Source organism: Ischnura elegans, chromosome 6 (assembly GCF_921293095.1).
Source record: "Ischnura elegans chromosome 6, ioIscEleg1.1, whole genome shotgun sequence".
Classification (NCBI taxonomy): Eukaryota; Metazoa; Arthropoda; class Insecta; order Odonata; family Coenagrionidae; genus Ischnura; species Ischnura elegans.
The window spans coordinates 74,878,836-74,905,204 of NC_060251.1; the positions used below are offsets into that span (position 1 = coordinate 74,878,836).

Below are 26,369 nucleotides of genomic sequence, written 5' to 3' on the forward strand. Positions count from 1 at the left end.
ATTTCACGTCTCCACCCAAATTTTAGCAAAGAAAGCACCATGTTTCACTCCACGAGATTCTCGAAAATTCACGCTGAAAATGAGAATTGAATGCTTTTCAATCATGTGGGATGAAACATATGCATTAAGAAAATATGATATCATCAATGCTGAGAAAGTACTTCTTGGAACTAGATATATAATTTAATTTACTCCCTATTTAATAATTTAATTGAAATCACCATAATCCACAAGCTAATTCATTTTTGCGGGGTAAAAATATTATTAATTTTAAAACTAATTATTATTAGACTCAGCCAGAATATTTGTTTGAACTTCAATAATCATGGTCAATTCCAAAACGATACATATTATGACAACAATTTTCGGTATAAAAACTGAATTTACTCTCTTATTATGATTTAAGGAGCATATTATGGGCAGGTTTTACTCTGAATTATTTGTATTGTTACGAATGTGACGCAAAAACCACCTCGTCCCACAACACAGGTCTGAGTCAATGCTGATAAATAAAATAAGTAGAAGTAGAAGTAGGGAGCCCATAATTCATCTCGACTTCGGTACAAGTGAATTAATGAATCAAAATGTACGTAACTTCCAGGGACAGAATAGTTCTCACGACTATCTCGCGAAAGTGATAGGAGCAGTTCCATGAGTTTGAAAAACGCTTTCTGAAAATCATGCGAAAAAGAATTGGTAACAGAAATTCCACATCCAAGACGCTGAAAGCATGACGTAGGAACGTGAATTTCCATCATGCGTCAGACGTGCATAAGCAGTCTGGCCTTTCGCCGTCTCAAACCTCTGATCAACGTCTATTTCTCAAGAGATTGTGATGGGAAAGAATGGATCCGCTCGCCAAGGACATCGCATAGGCTTCATTTCCATGAGTTATAGCCCCATGTATACATTCGTAGCTGAGACGGCCATTGTTGTCGAGTTTAGCTGTGCTTTTCCCGATTTTTTTGCGCCGAGAAGTTTCAGATACGATTTTGGAACTTATGAGGGATGGTTAGAAACTCGAAGTACATGCCATTTTCATAAATATTTCAAAATATGGTCCAATTAATTTTATACCACTGATGGGTTGGAATATTGAGGAATGCTCTACAGAAAATTTTGTTAAATTGTCGCCAATGTTTCAATCAACGTTTTTCTCTTTTGTTCGAGAATCATCAAGGCTAAGTAATTAATAATAATACAGAAGTAATAATTTATTTATTTAGAAGTAATAATTTTCATGAAGTATGTAATTTGCATGTTAAATTCATGCATGAATTTTAATTAGATTGATATAGCTCTTTTATATTTAAATATAATATATAAGCTTTTAATTTTTTAATATGTACACACCAAGAATTTCTCGCTTTTAGGATTTAAAATTTGTTATGTTTTCTTTTTAAGGAATAACAATTTTTTGGAAGATATTCATAACAATATTTACAAAATGTTGGAGTACTTAAAATAATACAATTACTTCTGTATTACTGAAATGTTGATGTCATCAGCCCGGATAATGCTAGAATAAGAGAGCAAAACGGTGGTGTAAAGTTGGCGAATAGTTTTGAATACCGAACTCCAATAATCATCGCATTCAGTTGAAGTAAAATGAGTAGTAAAGAACTACGAGAGTCTACTACTTGCACCTCATCGACTGATAGCCACAAAAAAAGGCTTTCGGTGCCATTTTCTCATACGAAAAATTCCGATTAATTCTAGAATATACATGTTGTTTTGACAAAAAAATCCGATACAAAGTTCGCTATATATCTTATTCCTTGAATGTTCAGAATAATGATGCAATTAAAGTTAAACTCGTCACTGGATTAATTACTGTGTTTTTTAGCTGAGGAACGCTGTTATTGAAGTGAAGTCACGTTAGTTACATAAAAATGGCGTCACAGAATTGGCTCGATAAATAACCATTCCCATTAGTCATAATAAACTGAAGAGATACATTGCAAGAAACGGCTTTATTTTGGGGTAAAATTAATAAATGAAGTGAGTTTGGCCCCGACCTATAAGCCAGTTAGGCACAAATAATGTAAAAACCCAGGTTGTTATGTATAGCTAATACTTCGAGTCAATCTGGAAAAAACAATGAATTGTGAAAATGATATTGAGGATCAAATATCGAAAAGCAAACATGAACTAGGACACCTTCGTAGTTCTTCGTTAGAACTTTCGCAGGTACTCGTCATGTTGAATAAAAACTTTTGGGCTATGTCGCCGCGTCAATTCTTGGGTGGCTCCGTAGCTTAAATATAAATTCTTAGACAAAAATAAAGGCGCTGATATCACCGGCAACAATGAAATAAAAGAACACGGATGACGAACACTATTCCTTGAATATCAAGGTGAAAATTAAATTCGCATTTATCTGAGATAATTTCCTCCCACCCTAAGCGGCGAGGCTTGAGAAAAAAATGCAACAGGTGGAAGGCCTGCGGAAGCGATTAACTGAGATAACTAGTCCCACACGTCATCATGCTCGGTACATCATCAAGAGAGAGAGTGTGGGATTTAAATGCGAACGTGCCACATGCAATACGTACACTGTAATTGAAACATTTGTCTTCTTATTCCACAATTATCTCCACATATTCCACAGTCTTAGGGGGCCGAGAAGCTCAGAGTAGTAAATATTAAAACGCAAGAAGATTGATGTTACTTTTAAGCTCAATGGCTCCCGATTCCTTTGGGGCCGAGTGAATGAAACCATGATTGTCAGGAAGTAACAGCATACTTTACAGTTATGCGTTCTTAACGCTGGAAATTATGCTCTTCTGCTGCAATTCATTTGATTCAAAACTTCACAATACTCAACAGTCACCGAAATAAAGACCTACGGAGACGACATACGGTAATCAACCATTTAGGTTGAGTCTCTAGGCAAATATTTTTTATTTCCAGTCACCATAGTTAATTAAAACTAAAAGGCAATTGATACTCTGGCCTCAGGACGAAACCAACCATGTCACTTTTTTAGTCCAGCACAGATAGTTCCGACATCACAGAGCCATCGGCATGATGGTGATACTTAATGGCAAAACGTATTTCAAAAACTAGTTTTGCTAAAAAAACTAGCAAACATCATCCTTTACTGGTCGTCAATTAATGCTATGAGCCATAAATAAATGCTAAAAAAGACTCAAAGCGGTAGTTTACGGAGGGTCCCACAAGAATAAAATATGGCTAACTACAACGACTTACGAAGCATCGAGACTGAGAAAAAGCAACTAAGCAAAACTGCCCAGGGTCCACCCCCGCAAACTTCAAGATAACCCTTATTACCATCTTTTGGCGCACAGGATTGATTGCCTCCTTGAAACGTAATGATCCCCGCTCCACAATCGAAAGATTTATGGGCACCTGAGGGATGAGCTTGGTTCGACCTGCACGGAAAACTTCACCGATCGCAATTTCGCCCTTCACTTAAAGCGGTGGACGGGTTGAAGAAGGGAATGGGTCGAGACTCCGCGGGCTATTTCGGACCATCCACGCAATGGACCCTCTTCCTGCAGCAGCATCATCCGATGGGCAGCACGCACGAGAATCAAGTTGAAGGACCGCGAGGAGGGAAGCGCGGATCAGGCTTCCGGCGCGGAGGGAGATGGTGAAAAAAAACAACGGAACACTCGTGGGAGCGCGATACGACTCGGGTCGAGTTCATCACTGGGTTCCGAGACTCTCGGCTCGTATCGCAACGGGAGGTCCCGAAATACCAAAACTACCTACTCACGCGTATAGCTACTCACATTCGCTCTCTTACACGCCCGCAAGACCGTAGCGAGCGGGAGGGAGTGAGGAGAACCATGGGATTGATTAAATAGTAAAACCAGGGTGTCCAGCCAATCGAAGCAGAAAAATTCATGTGCGATTGCCGGTTTTCTAGGGAAATTTTACAAAATTTGAGGTTAATATTACGCGATTACTGCGATAGATAAGAATTTTAAAGCACCCAAAATTACTTCAATACTTTTTAATAATATTATATTTACATATTATTTTACGTTTCTAATAGAAATTATTCATACCATAATTATAAAGATATCATTATCATGATAAAGAAATTATTTAGATTTATTTAATGCCAGCCAAAACGATGCTTCGACCTCATAAGTAGACATAATGTTGACGTCATCCGACATTCTATACTTCGTGTTTTTGAATCTTACTTGAGTTAAGAGTGCTAGATATTTCGATTCTGTTCAATTGTCTAACATTCCACGTTTTGATGCGACTGTAAAAAGTCTACTCAGCTACATCACTTAAAATTACGACAAACACATTTAAGGCCAGAACATGGGTGTTGGTATGGGAAAATTTTATGTGAAATGAATTTGAAATAAAAGATTTTGAAATACGAGGCTGGAGCAAAAATTGATGAATAATTCATGCATAATTCCAGGAACTAAAAATTCACGCACATTTCCCGATTTTCCCGGTTTTCTCGGTCGCTGGACACCTTGAAAACTCTCTTGTAACGATCACGCATGAAACGAAATCCCGCCTAAAACGAGGTTAGTTCACGGTCCATTGGACTTTCCTGAGATCGCCAATGTCAATTTCGCCATCGCCATCTTTTCTTCGCTACTTAACCGTTCCTTATCTTATCATCAGTTTCCCTCACGTGTGGCCATCACCACTTACTTCCACTGTTGATCTTAAAATCTTTCTCTTTACAGCCGTTTAATAGGAAGGGTTGGATGATGATTGATGGCTTTGGATATGATGCTTAAACATTGACGATTTACGGAATATTAGCCGACGATCCTGTGATGCATATTGAAAAATCCTTTATTTAGGATATAACGAAATCCCATGTATAGCAAAATAGCACAATGGTCCCCAGAAATTCGTAATAAGCAGTGACGGATACATTTGGAGGGGTCGCGGGGCGCCCGCCCGCCCGCATTGCCGAACATTGCAGAACCACAATTGTAACTTTTTATGTCATAGGATGGGATTGTTTTTTATATGCGTATTATCAGTAAAAAATGCTTAATATTTGCATTTGACTTAATTATTTGTCATTACGACAAAAGTAAAGGTAGCTCAAGATATCTTTTGCGCCCCCCTTTGAGTTTTACTGGTTATAAGCGAGTTTTACTGGAATTTATTTACTCCCAAAAAGTTTTGTTGCACAGCCCGGTATCGGCAAAAAGGAGAGGGAGCTGTCTCCAAGGTCATAAAACCACCTAAGTTCCACAAATGTAGGTATGCCATACAAATAAACGCAGAAACTGTCACACAAGTATTGTTACAATGCAAAGCATCAAAATAAATGCTCATTTTTTTCTTGAGAAAAGAGCCAAGTTTTAAATATTTTTTGAGAATTCAATTGTTTCGATTATAGTGGGCACTAAATTAAATACCTATTTCCCCATAAAGAGAAAGAAACGTTTAAAGTTATAGTTGACGTTTAAACGTTAAAGTTAATCACCCAACATCAAATTTTTAGGGGTGCAGATTGGACGCTATCGAGATATGTGTATTGAGAAGAATGGAGAGGGTGAAGTGGACGAAGAGGAAGACGTACGACGAAGTATTAGACATGGTGGTCGAGATGAGGAAAATAAAGGAATTTACTTACGGCTAAAACAGAGGGTTTGGATGGAGCGAGCAATAAATGAATACGGGCTGTTAAAAGCGGTGTCAGAAGAAAGAATGGTTGGTAAGCTGGGCAAGTGGAGTAAAAGAATAAGATTCATAGATACAATGCTAGGGCTGTAATGGGAATCAAAGAGGGAAGTTAAGTTTCGGGATGGTTAGAGTCGGGTTCATACCAAAAATGCTTCATGATAAATTGTCTTAATAGGAAGAATACTTTAATTATAAAAAAAGTCTTTAAATTGGACTAGTCTACCCTATCGCTAATATTAGAGGTAGAGACCATCAGCGATAAGTCCCAAAATTGAAGAACTCCCAGTGAATCCTCCCTTAACAATAATTTTGGTTACGGCCTTGTAAAACTGTATATGCGGAATAAATTCCCCCATCAAAGGAGGTATTGTGCGGTACATGACACCGAATCAGTAAAAAGGTTACACTCTGACGTTTGAGAAATATTAAATGCTAAAATATTCTTCTGTTTAAGTGCTCTTTTGAAAGATTAGTAAAGGTTTAGGAAAAAATGCCTAATTTGTCGATATTGAACCTATACAGAATCAGCCGGATAAAGCACAATCATGACCATCTAACTACTTATAAGCCAGTGAGAATTAACCCTCATTACACACCCTGATGGAAGCTTAAAGAGAAATACTTAATGACTTATATTATACATAAATCTTAAAATTAATTCATTATTGACACCAGAAACCTGATTTTCATTAAATAGCACGATGGGAAACCTCATTCTTGTCACTCATGCCGACAGTCAGACTTTATAAATGTTTCGAAAAGTTTTCTTTTTCTGAGCAAACAAAATATAGGCAAATAAACTGCTAAATTGCTTTATCAACACACATCAACATTCCTATTCGATACATCCTCCGATCTTCTTTTCACGTCCAACAGGCAATCTCAGGTTCGCCCAATATTCTTATTCTTCCGCGTCTTCAAAAGCAATCTCATCCCTATCATTCCATTCATCTCAATACTCCATCCAGCTACTTCACCAACCTAATACGAATCCACCTCCGTTCTTCTCTACGCAACCAAAGCTATCAGTTTGCCCACCATTCATTCCCACTGAATACACTCACACGCTTTCTACCACCAAACATGCTGTCTCGAAGCTTTATATACACCTTCTTCCCTGCCCTCTCGCTTCTATTCAACCTTCCCTTCCCTCTCGATATGTTCCACGAGTCCACTTTTGCCGCCGCCTACGATTCTAGCCGCCTCGTACCTTTTTTTATTTCTCTTTTGACATACGATGTTTTTCTTTCGGTGCCCACACCACTCGCACCTACCAGTGACGTTTGAGACCCCTCCGCCTCCCCCACCTTTCCCCGATGTTCCCACCGCCACCATGGAGATCTCACCCCCTCCTTCTCTTCCCCCTTCCCCACTCCCTACACCCCCACCCTCCTCCGCTCCGTAGATACCGTTAGGTCAAGGTTTCCTCTCTCTCGCGCGCACCTCTCTTTTCCTCTCTTCCAGTCCACTTCCACACGGCCGCCTCCTCAACCCCTTCCCTCTCCAGCCCCCAAAGCCAACATCTGACGCTGGAATTCTGAATAGAATGCGTGAAAAGACGGCGGGGAAGGAGCTGGGAGAATGAAATAAAAAGGCCGGCGTGTGTCTGCCGCGGGGGTTCTACATTTCAGGTGACCAGAAAAACCATCGAAAGGGTGTTTGGAATGGGATGACTTTTCCACCAAGTTTATAATAGCATGCGCAAAATAGTTATGAAAAATGGAAATAATTTTAATAATAAAATCCTAAGATCCAAGCGTGATGGAGCGGAATTTTTCCATTACTGAAATAAACGTTAACAATTTTCCACTAGTATTATATAAAAATTGCAAGTGTTAATTTCAATGTAAAATAATTTTACTCTTGCCACTCTTCTGAAAAAATCCATAGGAGATCCTAAATATAATGAAATTATTTTTAAAAAATGCGGTAGTTTTAAAGAATTATTTGGTTGTTTTAGGCAATCAATATTATTTATTAATTTTCCAGAGGAAATTTTTCTTTATAAAACTCCTAAGTACAAGTAGTCATTTGTAGACATCTATTTCATGTGCTCAGTAGCAGTAACGGTTAGATGCACAATAAGTTTTTACATGTCCGTAGTTGCTAATACGATACTTTCGTACAAAATTAACATTGAATACTTGCTGAGGGTTAGTATCCGACACGTATTAGCATATTACTGAGGAATGGCATTTAAAGTTCATTGTGTAGAGCATATGAGTCCATGGAAAGAAAACCTACTCCTTCAGTAACGCAACAGAGATGATTATCCAGTAAACCTATGGCTGTATATATCCTTGTGAAAGAGAAGAAAACTATCATAAGGCTGATAGGTAGGAAGTGATTTCTGAACAAAAATAAAAACATCCTCTCCGTTCTAGTGAGAAAAGCGATTTATTGGAATGTATAGCAACTGTCGCTATCCCTGATAGTAGGAAGGAATGAATGATATCTTTAATCTTCCCGTGCGCTAGTTTATTGCTACGTGTTTAAGAGAAGAAAACTAGCATAAGGCTGTTAGGTAGGAAGTGATTTCTCAACAAAAATAAAAGCATCCTCTTCGTCCTAGTGAGAACAGCGATTCATTGAAACGTATAGCAACTGTCGCTATCCTTGATAGTCGGAGGAAATAAATGATACCTTAAATCTTCACGTGCGGCAATTTATTTCTTTAATCTCTTTCCAGTGATCTTTCCCGCCGCTGTACCATACGACTGGGTTGCATGAGCACGGGAGGCATTCAAGTGGTTTTTTTCACCGCAATGGGAGTAAAGGGAGCCCCTCGAAGGTAAGGCTGGATTTCCCGCCGCACCGCAGTCGGCCGGTGCAGCCGATGTGTGGCTCTCTGTCTCTTGAGGGTTTCTATCGCGGTCGGGAATTACGTAAGTCAGGCGAAGAGATCCTGAGGAGAGATGGAAGATAAATAATCGGCTCGCCGTTGCCTCGAATCTCGTTCAAAGCGAAGAGAGATTCTTATGACTCGTGATCAGCGTGCAGGACAGAAAATCTGGAGAGTCATCCGAGACCAATAAATACAGTTTTAAAAATCCACCACTCTACTTTCAGTAAATTCAAGGTACCAGAACACGAGAGGCTGTATCGTCTCAACGAGAAAACCGATTTCTATGCAGTAAAACGGATAAGAGAGACTGCTCTTTTCTACGCTGGTCTATGTACATTAAAATAAATCCACCACCCTTTGGTATTTCTTGTACTTCATTTTTTTCTCGATTGATTACACGTGCTTTACGAGAAAAACGTCTCAGAAGCTTACTAGATGCGAATAAAATTACCTGCTTGAGTCTTACTCAGAGAATAAGATTGGTTTCTCTGCACTATAATTTGAAGGCATTTATTCGTATTAACGATGAGAATTTGCCGATGAAATTGACTGAAAGAAATGATTTCATTTCTAAAATGGATGCTCAACAAGTTAACGAAGAAGCTGATGAAGTTTTACCAACTCAATATGCTCTTTCGAGATCTTTTTTGTCCTAGGAGATGGCCTACTAAAAAAACAGAAACACGTTCCACATATGCCACTTTGGTTACTATTTTGCATTGTTGCTCAAGCCACATGCATAATAAGTGAAGCGCAAAAGGGATAAAGAATAAGACTCTATTGCCAGTCCTCTGAACCTTGGCGGCTTAGTGCTATTTTAATTCAATGGACTGTAACGACGTATTTGCGAAAAAAGTAATTTAAAGACATAAATTTCAGTTTGAAAGCCAACTCTAAGAAAAAAATGAATTACTCTCATTTCGCAACACAACTCCTTCTAGTATGAACGTAATAATCTCACGTAGAGAAACAGAGTAAAATTATTAATTACAAGTCACCACATGATTCATAAAAATGACTACTAACTTAAGGCTTTGAGTAAAATTACTAAGACCGAAGAAAAATGCAGAGAAATGAACATTCCTGAAGCCAATGAAAAATGCATTGCTGGAGTCACACTTAAATAATATTAAGATCATAATAAACAGCCTTACTGCGATACCGTGGTAAGCCAATGGCATATTGGGATGAAGAATAAAAGTTACAAGATAGAATCATAAAACCGATGGGAGTGTAAATGAACTTAGTATCACTCTTTAGAATGTAGTTTAACATGGCTGGAGTAGGCTATGATAAAAAATATTCCGTGACCATGTACCACAAAACCTTGTCACACCATGAATGCTAAGTTGCCAGTTATTAATTAACAAATTCCAGATAAGGATATTTAGAAACGTAACCCTATGGATTCGTTACCACAAAATAACGCTTCAATTTTAATATCTCCTGAAAGAAAACAACGCAAAAACAAAGCAAAAGTTCAAAACGGTCGCGAGGAAGTCAATTTCTGGATGGCAATTACAACTATCACCGTCCCTTGGAATATAAATAAAAACCGTGAATGAAGTTATAATATTATTGCCCTAATAATTTCAAATTTTCACGATAAAACCGCAAGCATAAATTGTTAATAGGACGTATAACTTCCTCTCTACCGGTCGTATTTTATTTTCTTTCATGACACAATGCTCGTTCCTAAGTTGAGTTATCATTTTGAAATTTTCAAGGCGTACCCATTCGATATTTAGTTATACTGGACGGTAACTCGCATATAAAATATTGTGTCTGAGTAAACACTGAATAGAAATGTTCAATTGAAATAAATAAATTTCCCAAGGCCGCACTCTTTACTGGGCGAAAAAAAGGGGTTGGAAAGTTAAAAAGGTTGTCATCGGTATGAAATTCAACAACTTAAACTAAAAACATAAGAATTCACAAAACTTTGCAAGCTCACTCTCTCACCTAGCAGATTTGCAAACGGAACCCCCGTAGGTCTCATCCATTCAACCACTCAGAAATTTTCAAATTTGGAATACTGAAAAATGTCAACGTTAGGCCTCCTGGAAAATTTAATACGGCAGAAACAGTTTAACCCCTTACAACTCAATGTTGCTTCTAACTAAATAACATAAAAAATATTTACATTTTCAGCCATATTCAGGAAAGATTTAAACTAAGTGTGATTTTGTGCTGTAAAATTTGATGGCGAAATGCGTAGCTGCCACAATAATTATGATTGAGTGGAAAATTTTCACGTTTTTAAATGAGAAGTCTTGAAATTTAATTTCTCCCATAAGTAACTCTGGGTTAGAAAGGGCAAAAACCATCATCACGAAAAAAGGCCAATGGAGTGGGAGTGATGCAGCCTCTTCACTCTCCGCGACGTCGCGTAGTTTCGCTAGTTCGCAAAACACCTACGCACTATAAAAGATGACTGTCGTGATACGAGCAAGATGACTACGCGCCGCGAATTCCAGTCTCAACCTACGGCTTCCACTCTTGGCAAAACCCAAAAGCCGCCAAGATCTCTGAAAGCGTATGAAGTTGTCCTTGGAACTTGGGACTCGAGCCAACTCATGGGCTCCGCCCTGAACATGAAATGACGCCTCAAATTCAAAACACGACGGCATTGGAGGGACGATGACCCACCTCTCTACGCAGCTGTGAAAGTGGACGAGACAGAAAATAGGAGAATGGGAAACATGGAACTCGATAGAGGAGATTCATGTTCTGGCATGGACGATTTTTCAGTGAACTCACGAAACCTTGAGGCACAATATAAAATATGAACGCATAGAGTAAAAAAATTGGATGAAGATTATACCACACGGTGTTCTGGGAAAAATATTTCTTAAACAGCCATAAAGATATGTTTGTATTAAAATAAAAACTTGCTCGGCTTCATAAATGTAGATTACTTGTCAACAAGTTTCATATACATCCCCGGGAAAGTCACCCAAGGGGGATAAAGTTGTTTACACAACTTGAATACATTGTGTGACCTTAGCAACAGAAAAATCGACCGATTGAGCCATAAAATACTGTTTACCGATCATAATTCAAACAAGTTATTAATGTTACTCGGTTTCATCATAGTCTCAAATCGGTTTCATTAAAATCTCATTATAATTTCATATAATACAAAACGAAATCCACGTACAAACTTGCCGACTCTCACGCACAGGTAACTCAGAAGCATAAAAACACATTTTATCTCCCTTATCGATGCTGAGCAGAAAAGTGGTATTCCCTAACAGTTCCAAGCCTAATTAGGTGTAAATATGACATTATGCTGAAAGAGAAGATCATAATCAGCAACTACGAGTCATTTCATTTTCATAACCAATTAAAATGAACATTGGAAAGACATCCATTTTGTTAACTACAATAATTTTGAATCGGGACCGCAGCATACTTGTCCCAATACCAATAAACCCATAGTTATGACAATAAAAATAATTGAAATATTAATTACGACCAAAAGCATAGTTAATGAAGCCCGCTAAAAATTACTCTAACTACTGACCCCTGGATATACGAAACTCAAACGCCTCAGACTGAACTTGTGGAAGTTTATTTTAGTGATGAAATGAAAAAAAACTTCGTTTTATTCCAGCAATTTATTGGCGGCGGCATAGCTGCCACTGCATCGAAACTAGTTATACCGTAAAATAAATTGGCGGGATAAAACAAAGTTTGCTTTCATATCACTATCCGAAATTCTCCCTAAATGGAGCCATAGATTAGTCACATAAAGCAATTATAGTTTAACCGCTTACTATACGCCCGAACTCTTTACCTTCAATTACCGTAGCAGGTCCATTACCCAATCTTTATCCATCTATCCGCACTCCTTAATAGTGTACACATCCAACCAGTTAGTGGTCACCCGAATAACCAACCAACCATATGGCATAGCCACTCGAAAGACGTAAAAATACCTGTGTTGAGAGAGAAGAGATACCGAAATTCACAATCAAATACTTTGGAATTCGTTCCATCCGTCGTTGAAAGCCAGCAGGTGGGTAGCGGATGACTTGGTGTGGGGACAAGAGGAAAAACAAGAGAGAAACGAAAGAGAAGAGATATATATAATATACGAAGGAGGCAGAAGACTAGAACTGTTCTTACGGTACCACAAATGAAAAAGCATTTTCCGACCATTTGCCGTTTCCTCCGGAGGCGGCCCGCGGATAATGAAAATTTTAGTGCTTCCAATTACGGAGATAATTTACTCTCGGAATGCAGCTGCATTCTCAGCGTCGTGGAATTCTACGAGTGTTCACGCAACCCTTTTGCCCTATTGCACTTCTCGGTGGAGAGAAACGTATCTTTATTCTGAGATACCACTGCCCTTAATCATTAAGTAGGGCTCAAAACATATAACACAGAGAATATATACACCTACACCACGGGGGCCGAACACAAGATGCAGAAATCCAACGAGAAAGACAACAATTAAAGAGAAGAAAATTATAAAAATAAACTAAATACGTACCGGCTAATTTGTGCCATGATGATTCACCAATAAATAATTGACTATCAAGAGAGCTGTACCCTATGCAAGATCTTTGCTCAATAAATGATGGCGGGCCCAATTAAAGCTAGCATAAGCTTCAACTCCAGAGAAAAAAGAGTTTCTAACACAGTTATACTGCATGTATAATAACCTATACGCGTAGCGCGATGACAGAGGATGGCTCTATAGCAATTATAAGCTTAATCTTTGGTTACTCTCTATGCTTAAGATTAAAATATAGCTATTTAACATTTGATGATTAGAACCACTGGGAAACGTGATAGTGTAGTGGATAGAGTGAGAGGCTTTTGACCCAAGGGTCCCGGGTTCAAACCTCAGGTGAATACTATGTACACCCTCTAACATAAAAAACTCGAAAAGTAATAAACTCGAAGTGCGAGATGGCACTGGGAAGGAACTGGGCAAAAATCTTGAATATGTGTTATTCATTTACCAGTAGGATGGATTACTATTCTCACCTATCTGGACCAAACTTGTTGTTGAATCACCAAGTAAGTTGGCAATAAAACAGGGAAAAGGCAAGTTTTTTTTGTGACATAAAGACCCAGGTCGATAGCTTTGATGCCATTCCCTGTCAAAAGCAATACATAAAGGGCTTATAAAAGTGTTGGTGTAAGTCAAAAATCAAAGTTTTTCATTAATTATACCTTTGCGTTTGTCATTGTTCTCAGGATTACAATCCTTATCTTTATCGGCACCACCACTATCATTAATATATTCAACATTTCTTCACTATTGGGTTTAATATGCGATGTTGTTCACCATGCAATGGGTGTCTAAATGCAATGTGATTCAGCAATCAGTGTCAGCTGCTAAGATACACAATGGTGTAAGTCAGACTCACTTCACTTTGATCCGTAAAGAAGTTGGGACTGTGAAGAGGGTGTCCCAGTATTTTCTGCTGCCTGACAGTCCCAAGTGAAACTCTTATATACCTTGCATCATTGTATTTCTAGGAATATAGTATATTTTGGAGTCGGTTGCCATAGATATCTCAAGATCAACAAAAATTTACTCACACCATTATGTTTCTAAGCCCTCCATCTGCTGACAGGAAGAGGAAAATTATTCGTGACATAGCACGACCTTGACGGTAAGCGAGTACGATGCAATGCAGTCCACCCGACCCGACCTATGAATAATACCGCGCACTTCGATCTTTCATTATTTTTCTGGCGACAACAACCTAGTAAAAGTCCATACTTTGCTTTCAAGTACTCTCACTCCGCTGCATGTCATAAACGAGGGCGACGTAAAATATTTATGACGACGTAACATTCTTCCAACGGCCGTATTGCACTCACCGTAGGTAGTGGCAACCGTGAAGGAAACATTCTTCATCCGTTCATTAGCATAGCATGCGAAAAGAGCCATAAGACACGAGGCTCTGGGTGCGTGAAGAGACACTCCATATCCATAATGAGAATGATATATACCCTCGTGTTACTTAACTATCTGCCACAGACACAGATAAAGTTAAAAGAAAGAAGTTCATAGAGTCACGCTAAAAAGATGAATAATAACTTCGCTAACGTAATTTTTGTGAAAAAGACTGTGCTCTAACTACGCTCACCTACTATTCAGCGCTAATATTTTTCTCTATGACTTTCTATTTGGGCTGCACCTATTTTATGAACACACTGGGCTCCAATTGCAAAATCAAAAATCTGGGTTGAAACGAATGGGTTAATTGTAAATTCATGATCAGAAAATTGATGTATCTGATATACAGGAAAATGCAGACAAAGGTCAGTGATTCACTCACAAGGCGATTCAACCCGAAGGTAGATAAGGGTTGGTGAGGGTAGAGCTCATCCCAGAATTATTCAAGGATATGTAAATTTGATACATTCAGAGTATGGGGTCTATTTCCTTTCCCTATTGACCACCTTTCGATACGAGGATTTTTGTATGGAACGTCCGAAGGTTTCACTACCGATAATGATTCTGTGCAGCGTTAAAATTTCGATATGAAAAAATAAAATTTTAACGATATATTGATCGCGAAAAAAGACGAAGCACGACCGGTGGAGAGGGAATGATGCGCTACCTTAAGGTTTCCAGTGGAGTTCCATGAGTAAGGATGAGGCGAGAAATTCAAAAGAGAGCCTTGGAGGGATAACTGTATGTGGGTGTTGGCGGGCTTCGCGTGAGGCTTAAACTCGCAGTCATTCAAGGGAAACGAGCGAGATAGAAGCGATTACAGAAATGAAGTGGGATTCAAAAAGGTTTCCCTCGGGCTTTTATGGTATACACAGATAACGGATGTCATACATGCTAAATTGATTGTTCTCCTCTGGAATGAAAGAGATCTCTTAAACTGACCCTTAAACCATGATCGTAAATGAATTGACTCACTGTGGTGGGAATTCTTAACACATTGGTCCATTATTATTAAAGAAGTCTACCGATTAAGGCAGGTTTCCATGGAGTACTTTAGAAGTATTTTGGCAGCCTCGCCTCCCTTCGTGTCCTTCCCTCTTCACAATTCAAAATAAGGCCTCCTCCCTTTAATTGTATCTAAAAATCCTATTCTTTTCCTTCCTCTCCCTCGTTTACCTAACATTCTACCCTCTAACACAGTTTTCAACATCCCATTCCCAACATCGATACCTTCCGTCTCCTCCGTATCTCATCTAAAAGCTGCCTCTCCTCACCCACCATGTACAGCACTTCGTCGTTCCTCCTCTTTTCCGTCCACTTCACCTTCTCCATTCTTCGCCACAGCCACATCTTGAACGCCGTTATAGAACGAATAGATCCTTAGAAGGCAAGTAAAATGTCATTAATTATCAATGATGATCGCAAAAATACTGAAAAATGAAGATTCAGTCGAAACACGCTTTATAGGTATGAGCTCAATGTTTATCTTTGCAGCAAAAATTCCATACGCTACGTCCGGTCTTTGAGTACAATTCGACGGCAGATAACTAAGATATATGGCTGTTAGACCTAGCACCAAGATTCTTTCTTCGTTGATTTACTCATATTTAAGCGCCATATGTCAAAGATAAGTACGAATCGCATCATTATAATTCAAATACACGGACACGCACAGCCATCATCCATCAAGGCACATAATGCGTCATCCATTATTTACCACAAAACAAGCGTACTCTAGACTTCCGTAATAGAAAGAGATGATTTAGCATCATTTTTTAGAGACGTCCTTGCGTCAACGATGCCGGTGAATCTTCCTTCAGAGAGAGAGATTCCAATACTCCAAGGACATCCGGAAACACTCACAATCACCTTAAAAGCTAACTCGAAGATCTTCTCTCGTCTTAAAAGGAATCAGAAGGTCAGAAAGGTATGGTGAAGGCAGCATTAAAGAGGGAACTATCTTGAAGTAATTGGGACTATTCAAGACTCATTAGACTTAAGAATATAAGCTATCTCCAACCTTTTCCATAGCGCAAATGTTTGAAGAATTCCACGAGTTACGGTTGAAGAAATATAAATTGATTCTAAATTTGACAGTTTCACAAGTACATTTTACCTAATGTGTACACGACGTTAAGGATATGATGAAATCGCGTCATAATGACCACAATGCGTAATATGAAAACTTTTTAATTTGTCGCATTCTTAAGAAGCCTGGATCCTTCACGCCCCAGCTTTCGCGCTCACAGGAAGTTGTACGTAGTTCAAAAAAGTAATAGCATCTCTGACCTATAATATAAACTCTGCACCCACCTAACTATTTCCTGACACTTCCACCAAATATCCCTTCCTTCCCTACAGTATGGAGAAGCATTGTAACCTGATGTATGAAGCGTTTGACTGCTAATTGAAGGCTCCTGGATTCAAATCTCAGGTGAAACCTTCAGAAACTCAAAAATAAATCTTAAAATAAGCCCACATAAAGGACCTAATCCTCTTACTCTGAATGTTAGAAATTCACACGCGTGTGGCTTAGTCCGAGGTGAGCTCTCCCTTACATCCAAACCAACCTTGACGTGTGGTACTGAAAACTGTGCTTAAGGATAGATGCTGGTTTAGCGGGGAAGGAGAACAGCGATAATGGATAGCGTAATAGGTAATAGATCCAATCAAAAATTAACCAGGGAACTTCGACATTAGAAAGGGTTAGAATTAGAGATCATTAAAATGTTTTAAGTGAACTTTAACAGCGGGCAACGCCGAGTTTGCTTCAAATAAGGTCGTTAACCTCCCAGATTACACTCAGTGCCAGGATTTATACTCGACGCTTAACCATAATGTTGCATTTATTAATTCCTGGAACTCATTTTTTTAAATTATCAATGACCCGTTTGCACCGTAGAGACCATCCGCCAAGGTGCGCCGCAAAAAATACGCCCGGAAGCCGCCGACGTGGAATTTTTGACATTTTTGGCGCACAGGTCTAACGTAATCGGTAAACTTACCTTAACAGGTAGAAAACGTTCAATAGTAACTTGATTACACCGATTTTCGACATTCCCATAAAATAAAATTTCAAGAGCCTTCCAATAAATATATACTCACAATGAGTTACTTTATGCCACATCCCGCTCCCCACGAAGATGTGCTTGACACTGATCGGAATTACTGCTCGGTTTTCATTCCGAGCAGTTGATTCTGTTTGTTAGCTACGTAATTAGACTTCGCTGAAAGAAATGTTTCACTCCTACCATCACCATGAGAGCTCATATCGTCGTCGGCATGAAATTTATCTAGCACAACGAAGTCAGATCAAGTTGAAACCAAACAGAATCAACAATTTGGAATGAAAACTGATCGGAATAATTCCTTGTGCTGGTAAAATCCTTGGCGGTGGGGTAAAGTCCTTGCATGCTATACCGAATGAGGTGGGTTCGAGTCCCGTTTGGGTAGGTTGCCTCTATCCTGGGCATGGATGTTCGTGTACGTTTAAATGTTCAATGTTATGAAAATCCTGATGTAAAGGCCAAGTTTTCGGCGGTGTGGCAATAAATAAAGATTACAACCTCCCTGGAACGTGTGAACGTTTTCACCACAGGAAATCTCCGCAGTGAAGCACTCGCGTCGCGTTTCCCGTCGGGGGGAGAGCGCAGAGAATAACAAATGCACAAGTCGCATGACCCAGTTGCTCCCCTTACTTCCCTCTCCTTCTCCCCTGGGGCCGGCTTGCTCGAATCATTCCACGCTTCCGTCCGAGCGAGCCGGCCCTCAAACCCACTGACCCGTCGCGTCGTCAAATGAAGATCAGCCGACGAAGGGTGTTAAAGAAGGGGTGGGGATTATTTCGAATGGGGGAGAGAGAGGGATAGTGGCGCCGGAAGTAGGCCTTCCGAAGTGGGAGGAACAAGAAACTCTCTCTCCGTCTACGGGCGGGCGAAGATGGCCGACGTCCTCGGCAAAGTCGTCGGCGTCTTCCCACTCCAAATGGGAGAGTTTCATCGGCATGACTACCCACGATAAAGCGGGAGAAAAGGAAGGCGAGAATCAGTGGTGTCGCTCTACGACGCATACAAATATCAATGCATAATAGCGATAATTTGTTTATGCGCACGGAGCGAAGGTCCAAATGGCAAAATTCGAGTTCACGCGATGGGGTTGATCGAATGACTCCAACGAGAGCGTTTGCACACCCGTTATTTATTCATCATCACCACTCCTCAGCAATCCTAAGCTTGGTTAGACGCGGCTCTCCACTCAAATCTCCTGTAAACTAATATTTTCATACCTACGTATTTCTTCTCTTCACTTCCTCATTTACCTGTACCATTTATTTTATCCGAGGTATTCCTTTTCCATTCTTGCCATCCTCCTACCACTCAACGATTTTCTTCTTCACGCCTTTAAGCCTCAAGATATGGCCGATTAAGTTTTTTCGCCTTCTAAATGAGGATTTCGCTAAGATTCTCTTATCTCCTACTCTTCTTAGGACTTCCTCATCAATTACTCGGTCGATCCGTTCGATCCTCATCATTCCTCTGAAGCACCACATGTCGAAAGCCTCCACCCTTGAATTCTCTGGTGCTGTCACTGTCTAGTGGACAATGCCCAAGCCTCACTTCTATCGAGATGCACACTACAAATGTAACTTCTGAAAGATTGTTTCCCTACTTCTATGTTTAAATTTCCCTCTGAAATTTAAACGTACAAGTAGGTATGATATTTGGTGGAATGGTTTCTTCTCCTAGGGTATTTTGCTGATAATTTCTTTCTCTATTATTAGTCATTCCGCTTCCCAAATCGCGTTTTTAATTTACCTCTCCTAGTTTTTTCTCTGTGGATATTCTCTCCTTACGGCTTTTATTTGATTTAATAAATGGCTTTCTCCACGTAAACGTCAAAAATAACGAGTGAAAAAGCAAAACTTTGTCTCGCTCTTTCCTAATTTTTGCTTCTTTTCTGATTTTATCACCACTGCTTGGCATTTGTATCAACTGTGGATGCTTCTCCTGTCATTCCAATTTCATTCACGGTTCTAAGAATGCAATTCCAATCCACGAAGTAAAGCGCCTAGTCTAAGTCCACAAACGCAACGAAAGTGGGCTTGTTCTTATACACTATTTTCTCTACGAGCAGCCTAACGGCCAATATTGCTTCTCTGGTGCCTTGCTTTTTCTGTTTACGAATTGTCCTCCTCTGCTCTTCGTTCTGTTCTTCTATAAATGATCCTGTCACTATCCTCGACGCATGTGTTGTCAGGCTTATGGTCCCAAAATCTTCATCGTTCTCCGCTCTTTTCCTCTTGGGAATTAGGATAATAATGTTCCTTTCGAAGTCCTTTGGTACCTCACCTGTTGAATACATTTCACTTATGATTTTGTACAGCTGGTATAAGGCCTTTTCTCCTACATATTTTGGCCGTTTTACACGGGGCACGGAATTTCGCAGGTTAGATCTGCATTAATTTCTAAAATGGCGTGGAATTGAGCGAATGCATGAACGAAATTAGAACAGGGGCTATTTTGCTATGTCACGTCTACCCATTCTCGCATGTATTCTAGCAATTCACTGCTTTACACGACGCAATTTTGACTGCACCTTCGTACACACGTCAGATTGTGCAAGTACGTGCCCATTGTAAAACGGCCTTTTGATTAGCTCTGCAGCACCACCTGCAATTCCATCATCGTCCTTCTCTCAAATGCGTAGAACAGCCGTGCTAGTCACGAGACCTTTTCCCGGTAGGTGAATGAAATCGGTTAACTTAATTTGTACCATGCTATAGCTATATATTAGTGCACCACAGCGAATGTATGAGTTTGCCCGTAGATCGAATCATTTTTTAAGGATATATTTCGCTTGATTTAGGGGACGAGGGTATTGGGGCACAAAGATTTCCACGAGAGCTGAATGCAAGAGAAAGTATTCCTGCACCTACACTATTCCACGGCTAAAGCCAGAGTCGCTCATAACGGGCATGCGTAGGCAGAGCGGGCTCAAACTTCCTCGGAGCTGTCACCATGAAAAAACTCGAGAAAAATATTTTCATCCAGCGATCCTGAGCTGCAGGTGTCTTTCTCTCACCGGGATGTTACAATATCCTCGAATCCAATTCCCAACCTTTTCCCTGGCTAAAATCTTTATTTATCTGTATTTATTTTATCCCCCATTACATAATTAAAGAATAATTCGATGAAAAATTGTAAATTAAGTACATAATTCTTATAAAATATATTTAAATTCTTTTTATAACCTATTTCTTCACAATGAACAAAGAGAAAAAATAACTTGAAATTTTAATTCCAGTCTAATAGCAGGTCAAAATATGAAAATTCATATTGACACGTCGGACAAAAAGTAAAAATAAACATACAAAAATAACGCTAAATTAACTTCATGCGATGCTTCCAGAAGCTTAATTTTCCAAAAACTAAAAGAAAATGATTTTTATCGAATTAATGCAATTCAGAAGGCAATTTAATGCATCTTCCTACGACAAATATACAAACCCAAAGAGACTTTCATAAAATTTCCCCGATTAATTTCTAATTCATGGATTTTCTCTGCTCTAATTCACCCTTAATAACCCTGTTTAAGCACCAGCCTCTGTTGAGCAGAGATGAATAATTGGAATTCTTGAAAATCCCCACCCGTACCTAATATAAAATAGGGAACGAAATAAAATAAGCCATTACGACCGATTTCGCCCTTCACTTGGCTCATCTACTATCCTCAGTGAATTTTTACGAGAAAAAATTCCACCGGAACAAGAAATCGAACCTCTCCGGTGTGGCTTTGCTTTTGTCCGAGCAAAGAATATATCATTACCGAACTCAGATATATATGATTTTGGATTCTGATCCGAGGTCTAGTCAATCCCAAAGCAACAAACAAGCACAGAACCTTTAAGGCTTTTTATTTGTGTCGTGAAGAGATTTTACTAGATCAATAGAGGATAATAAAAAATTAACGCTCTCAACAAAAAGATAATTCGAGAAAGATGGGAAACCAAATATTATCGCCTCTTAAAATCCTATCTTCACTCTCATAAACATGTGGGTAGAAAGTAAATTGCTTGGGTGAAGTGCATGACTTATGAGAGGCTCTAAAGACTAACATGCCTTCAATATCAGCATCCGATATCGCTGTTGAAGCTATGCGAGTTATCTACTGGGTGAGATGCAATGTCATTCAAGGGAGAACCCGAACGGAAATCACAATAGCTTAAATGATTAATTTACAAAACCTAAGTGCGATAACGGAATGAAATCTGAATTTAAAATAAAAAAATGCGGTGGAAAATAAAAACAGTAAGAAATCAGTTTCAAAACTTCTCCCAAGTATTGCGTTCACTTTTTACTCGAGGTAAAATGGGGGATGTGAAAAGGTCATGACAGCATGGCGGCCCAATTGACGCCTGAACTTTCACTACCTGCGACACCATAAATAACCACTCATGTCACGCTATGCGAACACAAACTCGCACTTCCCAAGGGTCTTCCTGTTATACGCTCCTCAAGACAATAAAGATAAGAGCGTGTTAAGTTGCAATTCAAGATTTATCTAAGACTTTTCACACTGGAAACAGAATTGGCGGAGTGGCCCATTTGTTTGACATGACAGGATGGTGACAAGCAACAAATTTTATCTCAGACACTTTTGCTGCAGGAAATGTGTATAGTAAACATTGATAACACCAAGAACGTACCGCCTGACGCTATTTTTTTCGTCTAATACCAAAAATATGTGTACCACCCACCTGTGTGGTATGTTCCCTCGTAAAGGGTAATTTGAAATGCTAAAAAATAACCGGTACCTTTGTTCGGACTTTGGAAAAAGGGAAATGTAGAGAAAAATTAGAAATAATGAATACTTACTATATCTTAATCTGAGTTATTTCGGCAGAAATAAATAATAAATGCCAATTCAATCCTCACGCATTGAGATTACTAGAACAAGTTCATTATTCTACAATGAATAATAGACGCCCAGGGATAAAATTAAATCTGAAACCAGAGGTGTAAAGCTGCGAGTATTTTGGATGACATCAATACAGTAGCCAGAAAACTATTTCGGTGAGGGAGTAGTGAACAAATTTTCTGAAGGGAGGAGGAGGTACTTGAAGGGGTTAACACCTAAGAATTTAGCTCCCAAACCCTTCGGAAGTTGGGTGGAGAAAAGAGGGGGGTTGAACCCCTCGAGCCCCAACTCGCTACAGCCCTGGAAGCTATTTACCTAATAAGGAATGAAATAATATTAGAAACCAGAATTTCAAGACTTTTTCATCCCGTAATTCCTTGTGGTGACTCCTCTTTTGCCCTTATTTAGAAGATATGATCCGTAAAAACAACGAGATTGATATTATGGATTAAAAATTATTAGCGTTACATGTATCTGATTAAAATAACACGATAAAAAGAATCTATCCTGACTGACTCCAAAAATAAAGCTTTAAATAATGGTAAATTTTTCTAGACCTGGTGAGATAAATAAAGAGGTACCTTAGTGGACTAGTATTGAATATCTTATTAAGTGAGCGATCCTGAGAAGGCAAGTAAACTAAAATTTAACTGTTTTTCGACCAATACTTTCTAAGCAAATATTCTTAGCACAAGAAAAAAGTCTGAAGTTTGATACTCGGCAAAGTGATATTTTTTCTCGTGTCATTTCACGTGCAATGAATGTAAAGAACGAATGGATTATAAGCCTAAGAAAGGTGAATTCCACATCCCAAAGCTATAATCCGAGGTATAACATTAACTCTTTAAGATTTAGATAAAAATATAAGCATTTTACGCCACTATCTCTGATAATATCATTTCACATCCGGCTTGAAGTTTTGAACGATATATATCCTAGTTAAAATTCAACTAGTAGCCGCTAAAGACTGTAAATAATGTAATATCGATATATGCTGTAAATGACGTAAAGCCCCCAAACAGACGGAGAAACTCTACATCATTTTAATACTCGAGGATATCACAGGTAAAATACTATCGCCATCTCTACAAGAAACCAACAACAAATAACTAGATGGAAGACAAAATTTTACCCTAAAAATAAAAAAAAATTATATTTTAAGATACAGATAAAATATTTGAATTTTGGGGACACTCGATAAATGCAATAGCCAAAGTCTCCGTAGGAAATATTCGACGAAGCATCAATAAAAATTCTTCAATCTCAAAAATGTCAAAGGGCTAGCCATACATAAATGGAAGAAAAGCGGTTTATCATAACTACTTCAATCCGCATCTATTTAAACTAAATGCCATCCGAACACAGATCAAGACTACAAATTTACGATCAACTGGCGAAGACTTGAGTAAATGAATTTCTAAGTCGTCCTCCCACCATAATTCTGTAAATTAAAATAAATGAGACGCTACGAATAAACAAGGACTAAAGATACAAGGAGCCAAATCCACGAATAACTAAGAGTAGAACTGAAACCAATTCCCTGAATGATGCGCAATAATTTACTGATTCCGCATTATTTCTTGTTGCATTTTTCGAGTAGACCTTTCCAAAATTATAGTCGGGGGACGTGGAAAAAAAACAAAAAAACTCCCAGTTTATCAATGACGTAGGCTAATGATCCATTGTAACCTTAGAAGCAGCAAAGATTCCTTGAAAAACCCTATCAAAATATGCAAATACATCCCGTCAGTCAGGAATGTATTACATTTAGCATAATACTTCAGGGGCTTTCAGGGTAATAAAATTCTATTTTGGTGGCATGAATCATTGCGTTCTCAATAATTCTTCCGGAATTCGTGTATTTTCACGAAATTACTAGAGGACACATATCGCGAATCTTTCACTCTTTACTCGCATGTATTTTTTAACGTTGGAAACAGTAAAACTAACTATTGCTCGGGTCAATAAGAGAGAAAATTAAATATTTGTTCAATCAAAAGGGTTAATTTTGAAATTATGAATAAAGGCTCCACGATCATATGGAGATACAAATAGAGGGATGCTGAATATAGTGAATATTGATTGTCGCAATTGTATGACTTTTTTACATTGTTACGCCGTGAAAAAAAATTATCCACCCATCAAGTTATCTACACTTTTTAAAGGTCAACTTGCACGGTAGCAACACTTTTCGCGTCTAAAACTGCGGAATACATAAGTGCGATATCAATTCAATAATAAGTTTGTTATAAATAACGATGACATTTCCACCTGTAACGTTTCCACACGTCGACTGAAAAATAATATTGCATGACAGAGTAAACTGATACTTACCCCCATTCCCAATGATGATGACGGCTACGGCGATGCTCCAGTACTCGAAAATCATTTTGACTGATTTTACAGCAGAAACAGAGGCTGAATGACAAAACCGAAAAGCACTTTTGAGCACAACCTGATTTTCACTCAATTTCACCAAGGGTCATCACGCCCGCTGGAATCCGTTTTCACTGCGGGAAATATGCACTGATAATTTTCCAAGCGAACCACTTTCGTCGTTAAATATCGATTATAGTCGATGGGGAGTATGTTGAAGCCCTCACAGGTGAAGGAAGAGGTCCAATCATCGGCAGATTCCTCATCCTTACACACAAATCAAGGAGTGGACCACCGATCCCAACCACACCTCACTGCGGAGTCAGCGGTACTGCTTGCTCTTAGAGGGACCGACATGAGCGACGCGAGCCCCGCGATAGCTGCCGGTGCTCCCAGCGCTACCTACACGGGCGCGAAGAAACCACTAGCCCGCGCGAAACAGCCGCTGGAACGCCAAGATGGCCTCTTAGCCTACATAACTCCCACGTATCGTTTATCCCGCGATAGAGAAACTCGGTTATGATTCGTCAGACTTGCGATCGTCACTGATCAAAATCACGTTCTCACCTTATCAACGAATGGGTGCTTATACGATACATATCTTCGATGCTGTGCAGCATGTCGTATCATTTTCTCTGATTCTACGCAAAGAGGCTGATGACTCATTTGTAGCGCGTCACGTCAAATTTGCTGAGCATTTATAAACAATTTTGTCCTTTATTATTTATTTAGCGACAGCCTCTAAAGACCTTCCACATCGAGAGTATATATCATTCGATGATGGACGGCACATTCCACCCCGTCCTACGTGGGAAAAACCTATACCCAGGGGAGATGCGAACACACTACCTTCGATTAGGCAGACGAGAACTTTACCCCACAGCCACCGAGCCTGAAAATCTATTGCCTATATCTTCATACCATTGAAATGCCTGTTCCAGTAGAGGTTGTTAGCTTCTAAAACTTAAGGTGCAATTATACGTAAACTTTGCTCCCAGGCATGGGCGCACCCAGCGAGGGGCAGGAGGTGGCCCCCTATAAGCAAAAATCGCAAATGTCTTTAAGGAAATAATACTTTGTCAAGAAAATAATTTTAAAAACTAATAAAGAGCCGTTACATTTTCCTTGAAATGTTGATTCCATTCACCTTTTTCATGCTTAAATCTAGGAGGGGGCAATTGCCCCCTCCTAGTTTCGATCATGGGTACGCCCTTGCTCCCAGGTATTCATAATTAACATGTATCGATATCCATGTGACTGTATTGAGTAAATGAAATACATGCGATTTAGCTGTTGAATAAATACACCACAGCCTTCCAGTCTGAGCAGGAATTGAGTGGAGACTTCAATGCCTAATGATTCCCGTCTCCAATTGGATGGCACAAAGAATGGCTTAACAACTTCCTATAATCTGCAAAAGTTGAGTATGAAATTTTATTCCAGTCTTTAATTACCCACAATCCTAATCTCGGCAAATGGGGGTTTAATTATCCCATCACCCAAAGCTGGCAAAGAATTAGCCAACTTTCTCTTTGTCTTCGTAATGGACCCCTCCCATTCGAATGTGTCAGCATTTAAAGTTAAATACTCGTAGCTATCAGGTTTAAAGGAATTTAAAGAGCAAGCTGAATGATATGACACAAGCAAATCGTGAATTACACG

The 26,369-nt window shown here is 39.1% G+C and overlaps 1 protein-coding gene across 1 annotated transcript in view; it reads right to left on the reverse strand.

The window, feature by feature from the left end:
• Positions 1 to 25,042, reverse strand: part of LOC124161013 (tyrosine kinase receptor Cad96Ca) — an 80,395-nt gene extending 55,353 nt beyond the window's left edge. The window contains exon 1 of the mRNA XM_046537148.1: positions 24,666 to 25,042. Within this exon, the coding sequence (XP_046393104.1) occupies positions 24,666 to 24,720 (55 nt within the window). The 5' untranslated portion in view covers positions 24,721 to 25,042. The remainder of the gene's footprint in view (positions 1 to 24,665) is intronic.
• Positions 25,043 to 26,369: the final 1,327 nt, after the last annotated feature.